Below are 17,839 nucleotides of genomic sequence, written 5' to 3' on the forward strand. Positions count from 1 at the left end.
GCAATTACAAAAATGTTACACTGCAATGTATTCATAGTGTTAGAAAATGCAAAACTGAAAAAAATGAATTCAACAGGCTATTCTGAAAGCAATGTCTTCTCTTTGTTTCCACTAGGTGTGGTTGCTGATAGCTGCTTTTGTGCAGGTTGGGACAGGCACAGTATTAGCATTTAGTCATTTTGCTAAATATTCCGACTCATTGACCTATGGAATTCCTATCTGGGCTCCGGTGTGTGTAAGTAGACCTCAAGCTTTTAACTCTATACATACACATGCAACACATGGTTTCTTTCACTAATGTGGAAGGGACATTAAGCTGTGAATGTCAAACCTTGAAGACTATATATAATCTTCATATATCCTCAATGTTGTGCTATTTCTCAATACATCTAGGCATTTTAGATGCTCATTCAACAAGAGGTGGGGCTTAGTGGGAAAGCTGAAGGGCATGAATGCAACATCATATGGTGTCCTAAATTGTGCCGCACTGTTGGAGAAAATTGACATACAGTAAGCCAATTAATAGGTGATCTAATTTTAGACAGACATCATAAAGGTGCACCAAATATGTCAAATTGTATGAACCACAATAATAAATCTAGTGCATGTTTAGTCTGTCTAGTCTAAGAATACACTGTCTACATATTACATGATATTAGAAAAATGCTGTCCCTATATGTGCATTAAAGGAAAAGTTAGTTTAAACTAAATTATAAAATGTTCTCAGTTTGCAGCATTTTCTGGGTTAACCCCTACAGGACCCATGACGTAACGGTACGTCCCGACACCCTGGGTCTTAAGGACCAGGGACGTACATTTATGTCATGGGCAGTTCTAGTCCCCGCCGTGCGGCGGGCGGTGATCGGAGCGGGATGCCTGCTGAAATCATTCAGCAGGCATCCTGTGCAAATGCCCAGGGGGGTCATCAGACCCCCCCCATGTCGGCGATCGTGGCAAATCGCAAGTGAATTCACACTTGCGATTTGCGCGATTCCGGGTCATTACGGGTCTATAGTGACCCGGTGACCCGGAATGTGAGGGGGATCGCGGGTGTCTAAGACACCCACGTTCCCCCTGAAGCGATAGGAGTGAGGTGGCACGGATGCCACCCCTCCTATCCCTGCTATTGGTGGTCTAGACGCGACCACCAATAGCAGATCGGGGGCGGAGGGGTTTACTTTCATTTTCCCCATCCTGCCCTCCCACAATAGGCGGGGCAGGACGGGGAAACCACGGGGACCGGCGCCAAAGATCCACTTACCGATCCGGGCGGGCGACGGAGGCTGCGGGCGACGGAGATCGGCGGGCGGTGATGACGTGCGGCTGGATCCGACGGAAGCCGGTGAGTTGCCTAGCAACATCTGGAGGGTACAGTTTGAGACCATTATACAGTGGTCTCTACACTGTAGCCTTCAAGATGTTGCAAAACTACAACTCCCAGCATGCCCAGACAGCTGTTTGGGCATGCTGGAATATGTAGTTTTGCAACAGCTGGAGGGCTACAGTTTGAGACCACTATATAGGGGTCCCTAAACTGTAGCCCTCCAGATCTTGCAAAACTACAACTCCTAGCATGCTCAAACAACTGTTTTCTGTCAGGGCATGCTGGGAATTGTAGTTTTGCAACAGCTGGAGGACCACAGTTTGGAGATCACTTTGCAGTGTTCTCTAAAACTGTAGCCCTCCAGATGCAAAACTGCAAATCCCAGAATGTCCAAACAGCAATCAGCTGTCTCGGCATGCTGGGAGTTGTAGTTGCGTACCTCCAGCTATTGCATAACTTAATCTCCCAGAATGCCCTTCGGCGATCAGTACATGCTGGGAGTTGTAGTTTTGCAACAGCTGGAGGCACACTGGTTAGAAAATACTGAGTTAGGTAACAGAACCTAACTGAAGGTTTTCCAACCAGTGTGCCTCCAGCTGTTGCAAAAGTACAACTCCCAGCATGCACGGTCTTTCAGTACATGCTGGGAGTTGTAGTTTTGAAACAGCTGGAGGTTTGCCCCCCCCATGTGAACGTACAGGGTACATTCACACGGGCAGGCTTACAGTAAGTTTCCTGCTTCAAGTTTGGGCTGCGGTAAATTTTTCGCCGCAGCTCAAACTTCTAGCGTGAAACTCACCGTAACACGCCAGTGTGAATGTACCCTAAAAACACTACACTACACTACACTACCACATAATAAAGAGTAAAACACTACATTTACACCCCCTTACACTGTCCCCCCCAATAAAAATGAAAACCGTATTGTATGGCAGTGTTTCCAAAACGGAGCCTCCAGCTGTTGCAAAACAACAACTGCCAGCATTTCCGGACAGCCAGTGACTGTCCAGGCATGCTGGGAATTTAGCAACAGCTGGAGGCACCCTGTTTGGGAATCACTGGCATAGAATACCCTTATGTCCACCCCTGTGCAATCCCTAATTTAGTCCTCAAATGCGCATGGCGCTCTCTCACTTTGGAGCCCTGTCGTATTTCAAGGAAACAGTTTAGGGCCACATATGGGGTATCTCCGTACTCGGGAGAAATTGCACTACAAATTTTGGGGGGCTTTTTCTCCTTTTACCCCTTATGAAAAGGAAAAGTTGGGGCTACACCAGCTTGTTAGTGTTAAAAAAATAAATAAATTACACTAACATGCCGGTGTTGCCCTTTACTTTTTATTTTCACAAGCGTTAAAAGGAAAAAAAGCCCCCCAAATTTGTAACGCAATTTCTCCTGAGTACGGAAATACCCCATATGTGGGCGTAAAATGCTCTGCGGGCGCACAACAAGGCTCAGGAGTGAGAGCGCACCATGTACATTTGAGGTCTAAATTGGTGATTTGCACAGGGGTGGCTGATTTTACAGCGGTTCTGACATAACCCCCCCCCCCCCCCAAAAAAAACACCCACATGTGACCCCATTTTGGAAACTACACCCCTCACGGAATGTAATAAGGGGTACAGTGAGCATTTACGCCCCACAGGTGTCTGACAGATTTTTGGAACAGTGGTCCGTGAAAATGAAAAATTTTATTTTTCATTTGCACAGCCCACTGTTCCAAAGATCTGTCAAACGCCAGTGGGGTGTAAATAATCACTGCACCCCTTATTAAATTCTGTGAGGGGTGTAGTTTCCAAAATAGGGTCACATGTGGGGGGTTCCACTGTTCTGGCACCACGGGGGGCTTTGTAAACGCACATGGCTCCTGACTTCCATTCCAAACAATTTTTTTCCCAAAAGCTCAATGGCGCTCCTTCTCTTCTGAGCATTGTAGTGCGCCAGCAGAGCACTTGACGTCCACACATGGGGTATTTCCATACTCAGAAGAGATGGGGTTACAAATTTTGGGGGGTCTTTTCTGCTATTAACCCTTGCAAAAATGTGAAATTTGGGGGGGGGGGAAACACACATTTTAGTGAAATTTTTTATTTTTTTTTACATATGCAAAAGTTGTGAAACCCCTGTGGGGTATTAAGGCTCGCTTTATTCTAGTTTCCAAAATGGTATGCCATGTGGGTTTTTTTTTTTTTTGCTGTTCTGGCACCATAGGGGCTTCCTAAATGCGACATGCCCCCCGAGCAAAATTTGCTCTCAAAAAGCCAAATATGACTCCTTCTCTTCTGAGCATTGTAGTTCACCCATAGTGCACTTCAGGTCAACTTATGGGGTATCTCCATACTCAGAAGAGATGGGGTTACAAATTTTGGGGGGTCTTTGTGAAATTTGGGGGGAAACACACATTTTAGTGAAAAAAATATTTTTTTTTACATATGCAAAAGTCGTGAAACACCTGTGGGGTATTAAGGCTCACTTAATTCCTTGTTACGTTCCTCAAGGGGTCTAGTTTCCAAAATGATATGGCATGTGTTTTTTTTTTGCTGTTCTGGCACCATAGGGGCTTCCTAAATGCAACATGCCCCCCAAAAACCATTTCAGAAAAACGTACTCTCTAAAATCCCCTTGTCTCTCCTTCGCTTCTGAGCCCTCTACTGCGCCAGCCGAACACTTTACATAGACATATGAGGTATGTGCTTACTCGAGAGAAATTGGGCTACAAATATAAGTATAAATTCTCTCCTTTTACCCCTTGTAAAAATTTAAAAATTGGGTCTACAAGAACATGGGAGTGTAAAAAATGAAGATTGTGAATTTTCTCCTTCACTTTGCTGCTATTCCTGTGAAACACCTAAAGGGTTAAAACGCTGACTGAATGTCATTTTGAATTCTTTGGGGGGTGCAGTTTTTATAATGGGGTCATTTGTGGGGTATTTCTAATATGAAGACCCTTCAAATCCACTTCAAATCTGAACTGGTCCCTGAAAAATAGTGAGTTTGAAAATTTTGTGAAAAATTGGAAAATTGCTGCTGAACTTTGAAGCCCTCTGGTGTCTTCCAAAAGTAAAAACACGTCAATTTTATGATGCAAACATAAAGTAGACATATTGTATATGTGAATCCAATTTTTTTTTATTTGGAATATCCATTTTCCTTACAAGCAGAGAGCTTCAAAGTTAGAAAAAAGCAAATTTTTCAAATTTTTCATCAAATTTTGGGATTTTTCACCAAGAAAGGATGCAAGTTACCATAAAATTTTACCACTATGTTAAAGTAGAATATGTCACGAAAAACAATCTCGGAATCAGAATGATAACTAAAAGCATTCCAGAGTTATTAATGTTTAAAGTGACAGTGGTCAGATGTGCAAAAAACGCTCTGGTCCTGAGGTGTAAAATGGCCTGGTCCTTAAGGGGTTAAAGGGGTACTCTGGTGGAAAACTTTTTTTTTTTTTTTTTTTTATCAACTGGTGCCAGAAAGTTAAACAGATTTGTAAATTACTTCTATTAAAAAATCTTATTCCTTCCAGTACTTATTAGCTGCTGAAAACTACAGAGGAAATTATTTTCTTTTTGGAACACAGTGCTTTCTGCTGACATCATGACCACAGTGCTCTCTGCTGACATCTCTGTCCATTTTAGGAACTGTCCAGAGAAGGAGATGTTTGCTATGGGGATTTTCTCCTACTCTGGACAGTTCTTAAAATGGACAGAGATGTCAGCAGAGAGCACTGTGGTCATGATGTCAGCAGATAGCACTGTGTTCCAAAAATAAAAGAATTTCCTCTGTACATTTAAAAAACAGTGATGCATTTGGCTAGGCTCAAAGTTTGTAAGTACAGATGCATACAGATGTCACGTTAGAAAACTATCAGTACCCTCCTCCTGCTGGCTGCATTTACATATACTGTATACCCTAACTATTGGTGTCTGCACTTTGACAATAATATTAATTATATATATGACATTTGACAATAAAAAGTAACATTTTTAGAACAATTTTCTTATATATATTTCTCATTTTTATTTATAATAAGAGGCCAAATAGAATCAAATAAGAGAAGGGGATTAAAGTAGGAAGATACCTTTTAATTTTTTTTAATGAATTTTCTATGTTTAGTGTTTTCAGTTTGACACCAAATGGCAGTAGTCAGGACCAGAGAGTATATCAGTCCCCAAAGTTTCCCCTCTAAGAAGCAGTTGTCAATGGCAAATGCAGCATGTTTATCAGCAATGTTAAAGGGTTTATCCAGGAAAAAACTTTTTTTATATATATCAACTGGCTCCAGAAAATTAAACAGATTTGTAAATTCCTTCTATAAAAAATCCTAATCCTTCCAGTACTTATGAGCTACTGAAGTTGAGTTGTTCTTTTCTGTCTAAGTGCTCTCTGAGGACACCTGTCTCGGGAACTGTCCAGAGTAGAAGCAAATCCCCATAGCAAACCTATTATGCTCTGTGCAGTTCCCGAGACAGACAAGGGTGTCAGCAGAGAGCACTGTTGTCAGAGAGAAAAGAACAACTCAACTTCAGCAGCTGATAATTATTGGAAGCATTAAGATTTTTTTAATCAAAGTAATTTACAAATCAGTTTAACTTTCTGCAGCCAGTTGATATATAAAAAAAAGTTTTTTACTGGAATACCCCTTTAACTTCTTTCAATAGTAGTTCTAACTAAAATCTATCCACTGTTCACCATACCCTTGTTGTGGGCAAACAGCTCAGCCAGAGCCGTAGCTTGTAGCTTCTGGTCCCCGGTGCAAATTCTGAAACAGGGCCCCATATGCCAATTATAATACTGGTCTCTTATGGGGAAAATGTGCTTTCGGGGCCTCCTTAGGTACCAGGGACCCGATGTGACTGTTACCTCTATAGCTATGCCCTTGAGCTCAGCTAACTGGTACACCCTAGAAAGACCTTATCCATATCATTCATGGCCCCAAGGCAAATTAGAGGGGGGCGTGCTTAAAGGGGTACTCCACTAAACGTTTTCCTATGCACAGGAAGCACCAGAGATACAAGAGTACAGTTTTTGTGTAATTCCAGCACCCCCCATAGGCAGTGCCCATGCACAGGTAGAGAGGGTCCGCATTCTTGGTATAACAGGGGGTTTCAGCAATCACTTACCCCTATATTTACTAAAGTACCCCTTTAATTTCATAACAATCATTTTAGATTACAATCTCCCCATACTTCGGCCTTGCTTGGTGGAATTTGCTTATGATCCTACAATCACAAGTCACTGCAGACACAGACTGTTCTCTGTATGTGCCCTCCTGTCTTGGCATAGTAACATTCTTTATTATATACATTTATATAACATCATTCTGCATTTTCTTCATTCTCAACAAATAAAATGCTCTTTATTCTGTTTTTACAGTACCTGTTTACAGGAGGTCTATCCATTACAGCTCATTTCAAACCTTTCTTCTGCCACGTGAGTTGAATCATGAGAAGTAGAGTTATAAAATAAAAGAGGTATTCTAAATTTTCTAAAATTTTCTAAATTTTTACTGGAGGAAAAGACCTGCCTTAAAAAGAATATAACATTTCCCCAAACTCTGACCCACCTTTAGCACTGTGACACTGCAAACAAAACAATTAATCTGGTCCTCAATTAAAAGTAAAAAAAAAAAGTTTACAATAGTAAACGAATTCAAGTAAAAATAAAAAAGTACCCTGAAATGGTACCAATGACGGTCAACTCATGCTGCAAAAAACAAGCCCTGGTACAACAGCCCTGTACATGGAAAATAGGGAAACCCAAAAACAAATGATTAGTTAAAGAGTTTTTATTCTGCAAAAATTGTCTAAGATACAAATAACTATAAATTTGATATCATTATAAACTTTGTAATTATACTGACCAGCAGAATTCTTTTAACATAATACTAAAGCACCATAAGAACAAAACCCAAAAAATAAAATCCTAAAAATTGTGCAATTATTGTTCCCACCCAAAATAAGACAATTATTATAAGATATTTAATTAAATATATGTACCCCACAATTGTATACTGAAAATATGTGTTCCATAAAACAAAGGCATTGTCCAGCATATTTTTTTTAAAGGAAGGTGTCCAGGCTGTCTGATAAAATAATAAAGCCTCTACTTACCTCCCTTGCTCCCCCTGCAAGCTCCGTTATGACAGCACTTGGCATCCACTACTTCCCAGTGCTGTGGTCGACATAGCAATAACTCTTTTATTTTTCCATCTACAGACCCATATGAGGGCTTTTAATTTTTTTGTGTAACCAATTTTAATTTCTCATGACACCTTTTATCTTACCATATAACGTACCAATGTAACCAAAAATATATTTAATTGTGGGAGGAAATTAAGAAGGAGAACCATAATTTTGCAAGATTTGCATATTTTATTTATTTATTAAAAAAAAATATTTTGGGGATGGGATTGCTTTTACGCAGTGCTTTTTATAGTAAAACGGACACATTCTCATTATTCTGTGGGTCAATACGATTAAAACAATACCCAATTTATATAGTGTTTGTACTGTTTAAAAAAAGTCACACATTTTAAGCAAAATCACTATGTCTAAAACTGCCCCATTTTGACTCCTATATATTTTTTTTTCATATACATGATCTGTAGTTTGTTTTGGTGGAACTTTTTGATCACTTTTTTTTCTGATATATGTTGTGACCATAAATTTAGCATTACAGGCATTTTTTTTATGCTTACATTGTTCACTGTGTGGGATCACTAAAATTATATTAAAATAGGCTGTATCATTGGAGCAACAATTTGGCACCATGGGGAGGGTATAGGGACTATTTCAAATGATCAGACGCCTAGGTTGCCGTAATCTGTGTTGACCACAGTGTCTAAAAGGCTTAAAGGGGTACTCCGCTTGAATTTTGTTTTTGTTTTTTTAAATCAACTGGTGCCCGAAAGTTAAACAGATTTATAAATTACTTCTATTTAAAAATCTTAATCCTTCTAATACTTATCAGCTGCTGTATGCTCCAAAGGAAGTTCTTTTCTTTTTGAATTTCTTTTCTGTCTGATCACAGTGCTCTCTGCTGACACCTCTGTCCATTTTAGGAACTGTCCAGAGTAGGAGCAAATCCCCATAGCAAAACACTCCTGCTCTGGACAGGTCCTGAAAAGGACAGAGGTGTCAGCAGAGACCACTGTGGTCAGACAGAAAGGAAATTCAAAAAGAAAAAAATTTCCTCTGTAGAATACAGCAGTGGATAAGTCATTTAAAAATCTGTTTCTGGCACCAGTTGATTAAAAAGAAAATGTTTTCCAGTGGAGTACCCCTTTAAAGAAGATGTACAGTGGTAAAAAATTTAGGGGATACATTTCTTGCCGCTGGACATCTTTTATCTGTTCCTGCAAAATCAGGTACGTGGTGATTAGAGATGAGTTCACGCATCACCAAGTACATGTACCTGATAGGTTTTAGGGGATGCGCCACCGGGCACTGTGACAGTTTATTGAGCTTGGCTCTGCTGCCCAGTCAGGCCTTCCTGAAGCCAATCGCAGCGGTCCCCAGCCGGCGATCGCTGCTATTGGTCTGTCAGTACAGACGGACCAATTGCAGGGATGTGGTGGGGGTCTCCTCCGTCTCTTCAGACAGTGAAGCGATCGGTGGTGAGGGGGGCCTGTCGGAGGAGGCCACACGCAGCGCTCAGGATTGGAGCTGCACTCCGATCCTGAGTTAACACTGTAGACGTTGTGACCTCAGCGTCTATTAGGGTAACAGATGGAGGAAGCTCCCTCTGTCAACGATGAAAACAGAGCGCCGATAGTTGTCATGGCAACCATGTCATGGTAACAAGAGCAGATCAGTCTTTACCTAAGGTAGACAGATGTATACTCCATTGAATTATGTGCATAATAGTATAAAAAAAAGTTTCAACTTGTCTCCCAAAAATATTTTTGCACCCCAAGGCCTCTGCAATTTTATATGATGCCAAAAAAATATCCTAAACTAAAAGGAGGCCCCAAAATCCACACAGGATGCATTCATGTCTGAAGCCTGTGTGAGAGACACTTAGTGCACAAAGGCCACATATGGGATATTTCTAAATACGTCAGAATTTGGGGAATAAATCTTGAGTTGTATTTCTTTGTCAAAACCAACTGTGTTACAGAAAAAAAATGATTAAAATGAAAAATCAGCAATAAAAGGGTTAATAAACTTATTTTGTCGGCCTGACTAATTTAAGGGGTGCAGTTTTTTAAATGGGGTGTGTTCTGGGGTATCTAACATACAGGCCCCTCAATTCCACTTCAGAATGGAACTGGTCCCTGAAAAATCAGATTTTGAAATTTTCTTAAAATCTGAAAAATTGCTGCTTAACCTATAAACCTAACCGTCTAAAAAAGTAAAAGAATGTTTATCAAATGATGGGAACATAAAGTAGACATATTGTAGATGTGAATTTATCATTAATTTCCTGCGGCATGACTATTTATCGTAGGAGCAGAAAATGTAAAATGTAGAAAAATGCTAATTTTTTATTGTTTTCGCAACATTTTTTTTTACAAAAACTACTAAGTATATCAATCAAAATGTACCACTATTGTAAATTACAATATGTCAAGAAAAAACTATCTCAGAATCGCTTTCATAAGTAAAAGCATTCCAAAGTTATTACCAAATAAGTGGACATCAAGGTCAAAACAGGCTAAGGAGTAAAGGGGTTAATGATGGATGGTGGCGGGATGGCCACTGCTCGTCATTAGCCGTAAATGTCCGGCTACTAAACGTAGCCATCACCCATCATGGCAAGGATGTCCAGGTATTGTGTTGTCTAAGGGTTAAGAATATTGTCGCAAAAAAATAAATACCTTAAAATCAAGATTGCCAGATTTGCCTGAAGAAAAGCTTATAGAAATCTGACAGGATAGGTAGGTCAAACAAAATGGGCCAAGTCTTGATAACACATCTCATTCTACAGGTCCGAAACTTACTGTGCTCCAACATAATAACAATCATTATCAGTTCCGTTGGGCTTGTGTTTAATGTGAAGGATCTGGAGGAGCTGTGGGATATGATGTTAAATCCTTCTTCATCATATATTTCCAGGGTGAGTTTTTTCTTCATTTTACTTTTTAACGTATAATCAATTTAATTAATTGAAAAAATAATATGTATATATATATATATATATATATATATATATATATATGTGTGTGTGTGTGTGTGTGTGTGTGTGTATTGGTTAGCTTAATTAAGTTAATCTGATTTGTGGGAGGAGTCGGGTCTTTATATACCCACCTGATCCACTCAGGTGCTGTCGGCAGCAGGCAAGACGTCCCCACCCTCCCTTCCCTTTTTTTCTACACTCACTTTCAGGGTATTCCCCTTTCTTCAGGATACCCTTCATGGCCGCCCAGGCACACCCCAGGCCTAATTATTCATTCAAGTGGTACACTCTAGGTGTGTAGAAGTAAATCCAGCTCTCTACCTCAAGCGCCGTGCCCACGGACTGGCGTGGGCAGCGCCAAATGGAAATGCAAGAGAAAGTGGAATGTCCAGCGCAGCATAGGTCCAACGAATACTCTTTATTAATTAAAACCCAGGATACATGGATGCAGCAGGCACAGGTGACGCGTTTCGGCTCAAAAAAGAGCCTTAATCATGAGTGGTACACTCTACTTACGAAATATGTAACCCAAAAAATAAAATCTATATATATATATATATATATATATATATATATATATATATATAAAATTTATCAGGGGATATAAAACACGCACCGGCCTAAAACACGCACACTCATTTTCCCAAGGAAATATCCTTGTTAAAATAAGGGTGGGTGTGTTTGCAGGTATACCTTGATAAACTGTTTCTGGCCCCACAAAAGCTGCTGCAGTTCCATGATTTAAAGCGGGCGCTTTAAATAATTGAATTGCAGCGGCTTCTGCGGGGCAGGAGTCCCGCTGCCACTGCCCAGTTCCCTCCCTGTCCCTGGTTTTATGGGTACATGTCCTGGGGACCGCACTCCTTCAGGCTCCAGCAGCATCCTGAGCTTTTACTGTACGCCGCGCACTGACGAGTGATGTCGTGTTGAGGACTCACTCGTCATTGCGCAGCGCAGCGTAGTATGCCGCCGGAGCCTGAAGGAGTGCGGTCCCCAGGACATGTAGCTATAAAACCAGGGACGGGGATTGAATTGGGCAGAGGAAATGGGGCTCTGGCCCCGTAGAAGCTGTTGCAGTTCAATGATTTTAAGCGCCCACTTTAAAGAATTGAACTGCAATGGCTTCTGCGGGGCCAGAAACTGTTTATCGGTGTATAGGAAAGATTTTAGGCTAAACGTTTTAGCCGAAAAAACGTGTGTTATACGCTGATAAATATGGTATATATATATATATATATATATATATATATATTTATATATATAAATGTTCAAAAAAATACAGCACTACTTCACCAACCGTAGACGGGTGCCAGCACCTCCGGCTCGATCACAGCCACTGGTAGATAATATCAAAAATGGTGCAGCACTCCACAAGATATCCAAAGCAAACTATTTATTTCCACATGTCATAAAGTGCGATGTTTCAGCCCCTCAATGGAGCTATTTTCAAGCATAGTGATACCACACACAGACTGGGGTTATATGCCCAGTCTGATAATTGACAACAATTTCATACTTAAATAATACAGTGCATAAACTCAACAATCCAAATAGGTGCAGTATATGAAAAAATGTGAATAAGAGTACCTAAGTACATATATATCATATAAAGTGCCATTGTGCCGATTAAAAACAGTACAGCCTGAATATTGCAAAGCTCCATTGTAATAATCAATCATAACATACAGCTGTAATCCATACAACATTAATTAAATACATAAAGATAGAAAACACCTACCCGCGCTGTTGCCCTATTCTTCGCCACACTTGGCTTGTAAACAGACGCACTGAGCATGCGTCAGTTACACTAAGCAACTACTGTCATTCTCCTTCCGGGTCACATGACCATTCACGTGGGACGCCACGCAACCCTGTGTACCACATGACCGCGAGCGTACCCACGTGACCACCGGCCGACAGCCTCCATAGCAACGGCGGTATGCAAACACCGCCACCACCATGAAGATCGCCGGCACAGTCCTGTCCCCGCATATGAATAGCAGATAAGGACCGGCTCACCACTGCATCACACACAGCCCCCGGCATACAAGCCTATATATACTGTATACCAAAATTCCTAAGGTGACTATAAATAAGTAAAGTAATAGTGTTTATTATGGTGTACATGGTGTAATGGTGAATATTAACTAGCTTAAAGTTGAGTATAGAAATGTGTGAAAAAAATGGGAAACAAATATGAATCAATAAAATAGATATAGATAACAATTAAAAAAGGAAAATAATGATGACATTTTTTTATTTTAATAAATAATAAAAAAGAAAAAAAGAAAAAAAAAAGAAAAAAAAAGAAAAAAAAGAAAAAAAATGAAATAAAAAGTAAAAAAATAAATTAAATGAAATCCCAACATAAAAAGTAAAATTAACACATAAATATAACACTGTATTGCAATACATAAACCACCCTGTATAACAAACTCACTGCTGGTACTGGTGTACAACATTATTATATGTGGGGGAGCCTCGCTGGTACAGGGGGCCAAGGGACTGTAATGCCTGGAGGCCCCAGGTCCCCCAGTTACGGCCAAGCCTCCACCCCTTTTAGGGTTGAGGACTGGTAGTTCTACATATCAGGGAGGCTCCCCTACATATAATAATTTTGTACACCAGTACCAGCAGTGAGTTTGTCATACAGGGTGGTTTATGTATTGCAATACAGTGTTATATTTATGTGTTTATTTTACTTTTTTAGTTGGGATTTCATTTAATTGATTTTTTTTACTTTTTATTTCATTTTTTTGAATTTTTTTTCTTTTTTTAAATAATTTTTTTCTTTTTTATTATTTATTAAAATAAAATAAAAAAAATTCATCATTATTTTCCTTTTTTAATTGTTATCTATATCTATTTTATTGATTCACATTTCTATACTCAATTTTAAGTTAGTTAATATTCACCATTACACCATGTACACCATAATAAACACTATTACTTTACTTATTTATAGTCACCTTAGGAATTTTGGTATACAGTATATATAGGCTTGTATACTGGGGGCTGTGTGTGATGCAGTGGTGAGTCGGTCCTTATCTGCTATTCATATGCGGGGACAGGACTGTGCCGGCGATCTCCATGGTGGCGGCGGTGTTTGTATACCGCTGTTGCTATGGAGGCTGTCGGCTGGCGGTCACGTGCGTACGCTCGCGGTCTTGTGGTACACAGGGTTGCGTGGCGTCCCATGTGATTGGTCATGTGACCCGGAAGGAGAATGACAGTAGTTACTTAGTGTAACTGATGCATGCTCAATGCGTCTGTTTACAAGCCAAGTGTGGCGAAAAATAGGGCAACAGCGCGGGTAGGTGTTTTCTATCTTTATGTATTTAATTAATGTTGTATGGATTACAGCTCTATGTTATGATTGATTATTACAATGGAGCTTTGCAATATTCAGGCTGTACCATTTTTTATCGGCACAATGGCACTTTATATGATATATATGTACTTAGGTACTCTTATTCACATTTTTTCATATACTGCACCTATTTGGATTGTTGAGTTTATGCACTGTATTATTTAAGTATGAAATTGTTGTCAATTATCAGACTGGGCATATAACCCCAGTCTGTATGTGGCATCACTATGCTTGATAATAGCTCCATTGAGGGGCTGAAACGTCGCACTTTATGACATGTGGAAATAAATAGTTTGTTTTGGATATCTTGTGGAGTGCTGCACCATTTTTGATATTTTATATATTTATATATATATATATATATATATATATACACATATATATATATGTTCCTTAATTACTCCTATCACCCCTCCCACCCTTAAAAAAATTCAGAGCTTTAAAAGGCTCTGTATCATACCTTTATGCTTGCTCACATTGTGCATGACATCACTGAAGCCTGCTGGGGGGCCACTTCCGCCCTCACACGGTTTCAGTGCTGTGATGAATAGAAGACCTCAAGCTCTGTGCAGCAGATTTGAGTATGTTTATCTATCAGTGAATGTCATGTCTGGGCAGGGAGTGTCACCCGCTGCCACTTGCCCTGCCAACTTGTGTACCCACCCTAGGTGACGGGTCCACAACCCACGGGTTCTGACTGTACCCCCCCCCCCTTTTAGGAGGGGCCACTGGACCCTTCATAACCTGAAAGTAAAGGGGTATGGATGAATAATCAATCTCTTCATCAGTATCCTCATCTTCAATGTCACATCACTCATTGGTCTCCTCATAATCATCTTCGCTCTTTTCAGACTCCAAATCCACATGATTATTCTCCAAACATTTATTGCTCATGATATCACAATGCACAGATTCAGTCAGAGGCTGCTGCAAAACTGTTTATTTGTAATTTTTCCCATAATACACAGTGTAGAACGTCACTTTGAAGTACATAACACAAAAACAACAGGAACATAAACTGTTTAGTAGAAACCGAGGAAATATAGAGGATTGTCGCCCTAATAATGTTCTAGAGAAGCAGCATATTAAGATACACCCAGTGTCCACAGGCCAGAAAGGCCGCCATCTTTTTGCACTCCAGACCTAGTAGGGACAATTCTCAGGTAGTCCCCACGCGGGGGAACTCCTTGTAGGGCATATCCAAAACACATTAAATACAAGAGCACATGAGGTTCTCCACACATGAGAGTAAAATAGCAGTCATAGATATAAGAAAGGCTAATAAAAAATAGAGGGGGGGCTGGATGAAAATGGAGGGGTCCCAGATAACATAAAGGGGGAGATGTAGTGATAGAGGGTGAGGAGGGTAATTGAGGTGAGGTAGCTAGGGAATCAGTAGGAGGTAAAGACTCTAGACAGAGGGCCAAGAATAGGGTTAAGGGTAGGGAAGGGGGGCACAAGACGGACATCTAAGGAGGAGACGGAAAGAGCCTGCTAAGGGGGAAGGAAGAGGGGGATGGGGAAGGAGTGTACAATATTTCATCATTGTCAACCAGGAGCTATGTGGTTGATCCCCGAAGACAAGACAGTGATACATTATAGCATGGGCTAGAGGGCATCTCTATAGGCTATCCAAGGTCGCCACATATGGTAGAATTTAGCATGTGTGTGGTTACTCCAGATAGACAGTTCTTCCATCCTACAGATGTGTGAAACCTTGCCTTTCCATTCCTGTAAGGTGGGAGGCTCAGCCTGCATCCAGTGGAGGGGTATTAATGCCTTAGCCGCTACAAGGAGATGAGCTAGTAAAGACTTCTGTGATAAAGGAAAAGTCGGATTAGAGAGCCCCAGAAAAATCTGGGCAGGTGTCAGCAACACCTGATTGCCTACAACCCTGTTAATGGCTCTATTGACTTCCCTCCAAAAGGTGATCAAGACAGAGCAGTCCCACCATATGTGGGAAATCGAGCCCTTGTCAGTACGACATCTCCAGCACAGAGCATCAGATGCCAGTCCCCAAGAGTGGAGTAACTCAGGTGTTCAATACCATCTGGTGATTAACTTATAGTGCCCTTCCTGTAATTTCACACATTTGGAGAAGCCATGTGAATTTGATAGGATCCACTTCTTCTTCTCCGTGTGAATCAGACCCAATTCCTTCTCCCAGGAAACGAGAAAAAAGGGACAATCCTGTAGAAAACGTGTGCGGAACACAGTTAGTTTGGACCTATTCACCATGGGAGTTTGAGCAACAGCTAGCTTCTCAAGCCAATCAAGGTCATCACCAATGCCATACACCCTTAGTAGAGACACGCATGTTCTTCTAACCATGTAAAACTGGAGAAAGTTGAGGTGTGTGAGGTAGCAATGTGGCTAAGTGCTCCATAGACGGGGGTAGGCCGCCATGACATAAATCTTTTAAAGGAATCGAGTGGAATAGCGACCAGGTCCCGTCTGCTGTGGGAATGTCAGGGGAGAGTACGTAGGGTATCAGGTAGCTGGGTAGCACAGGTGATAGAGTGGATTTATGCGCTGTATGTCGAGATTGACACCTATTGTAAGCCTTCTTGAGCTGAAGTGTGCCTAGCAGGAGAGGGTTATCAGTTTGTAGGAGTAAAGATCTCGTGGGGAGCCAAATGGCCCTTTCTACCGGGACATGTGAGTTGGTCAGTTGTGAAAATTCTAGTGAGTTGCCCTGTAGGAGGCTGGTTGAGGAAAGGATCTCCGCCCACCTTTGAAAATGCACTACCTTGTGCCATTGTTCCACATCGGGAAATCCCAGACTGTACAAACAAGAAAGTTGCAACAGCACTCTAGGTCAAAAAATGGAGGCTCTCAGCGCACTTTTTGATCAAAATGTGTCCCCCCATCCACCACGCGGAGGTGGCCTCATATCGGATGGGACCCTAACATGATAACTCACCTCTGCTGTGCATATAGCCTCTGACTGTGTGACATGTTGGATCAGCCATTGACTAAACCACCTCCAGTCTGAGAGGGGTGGGGTGCACGGCTAAAGAGGGTGCCACACCCCCCAATTTACAAAGTAAAAACAAAAGGAAAAATAGCCAGCACAACAACCTAATACACAGGTGCCCGCTGCTGTGGCAAATACAAAATGTACAAACAAGAAAGTTGCAACAGCACTCTAGGTCAAAAAATGGAGGCTCTCAGCGCACTTTTTGATCAAAATGTGTCCCCCCATCCACCACGCGGAGGTGGCCTCATATCGGATGGGACCCTAACATGATAACTCACCTCTGCTGTGCATATAGCCTCTGACTGTGTGACATGTTGGATCAGCCATTGACTAAACCACCTCCAGTCTGAGAGCGGTGGGGTGCACGGCTAAAGAGGGTGCCACACCCCCCAATTTACAAAGTAAAAACAAAAGGAAAAATAGCCAGCACAACAACCTAATACACAGGTGCCCGCTGCTGTGGCAAATACAAAATGTACAAACAAGAAAGTTGCAACAGCACTCTAGGTCAAAAAATGGAGGCTCTCAGCGCACTTTTTGATCAAAATGTGTCCCCCCATCCACCACGCGGAGGTGGCCTCATATCGGATGGGACCCTAACATGATAACTCACCTCTGCTGTGCATATAGCCTCTGACTGTGTGACATGTTGGATCAGCCATTGACTAAACCACCTCCAGTCTGAGAGGGGTGGGGTGCACGGCTAAAGAGGGTGCCACACCCCCCAATTTACAAAGTAAAAACAAAAGGAAAAATAGCCAGCACAACAACCTAATACACAGGTGCCCGCTGCTGTGGCAAATACAAAATGTACAAACAAGAAAGTTGCAACAGCACTCTAGGTCAAAAAATGGAGGCTCTCAGCGCACTTTTTGATCAAAATGTGTCCCCCCATCCACCACGCGGAGGTGGCCTCATATCGGATGGGACCCTAACATGATAACTCACCTCTGCTGTGCATATAGCCTCTGACTGTGTGACATGTTGGATCAGCCATTGACTAAACCACCTCCAGTCTGAGAGGGGTGGGGTGCACGGCTAAAGA

General features: G+C 41.3%; 1 protein-coding gene and 1 long non-coding RNA gene across 3 annotated transcripts in view; one reads left to right on the forward strand and one right to left on the reverse strand.

Annotated features, from left to right (window-relative positions):
* The window catches only part of LOC130282865 (uncharacterized), a 92,015-nt gene extending 79,813 nt beyond the window's left edge, over window positions 1–12,202 (reverse strand). Inside the window, exon 1 of the long non-coding RNA XR_008846540.1 lies at window positions 12,183–12,202. This is a non-coding gene — a long non-coding RNA (uncharacterized LOC130282865). The remainder of the gene's footprint in view (window positions 1–12,182) is intronic.
* Window positions 1–17,839, forward strand: part of LOC130282862 (membrane-spanning 4-domains subfamily A member 15-like) — a 47,596-nt gene that overhangs the window by 14,753 nt on the left and 15,004 nt on the right. For both annotated transcript variants that reach the window (XM_056531739.1, XM_056531741.1), the window contains 3 exons: window positions 116–235; window positions 6,701–6,757; window positions 10,256–10,384. In XM_056531739.1, coding sequence (XP_056387714.1) covers window positions 116–235; window positions 6,701–6,757; window positions 10,256–10,384 — 306 coding nt within the window. The remainder of the gene's footprint in view (window positions 1–115; window positions 236–6,700; window positions 6,758–10,255; window positions 10,385–17,839) is intronic.

Source organism: Hyla sarda, chromosome 7, assembly GCF_029499605.1.
Source record: "Hyla sarda isolate aHylSar1 chromosome 7, aHylSar1.hap1, whole genome shotgun sequence".
Lineage (NCBI taxonomy): Eukaryota > Metazoa > Chordata > Amphibia > Anura > Hylidae > Hyla > Hyla sarda.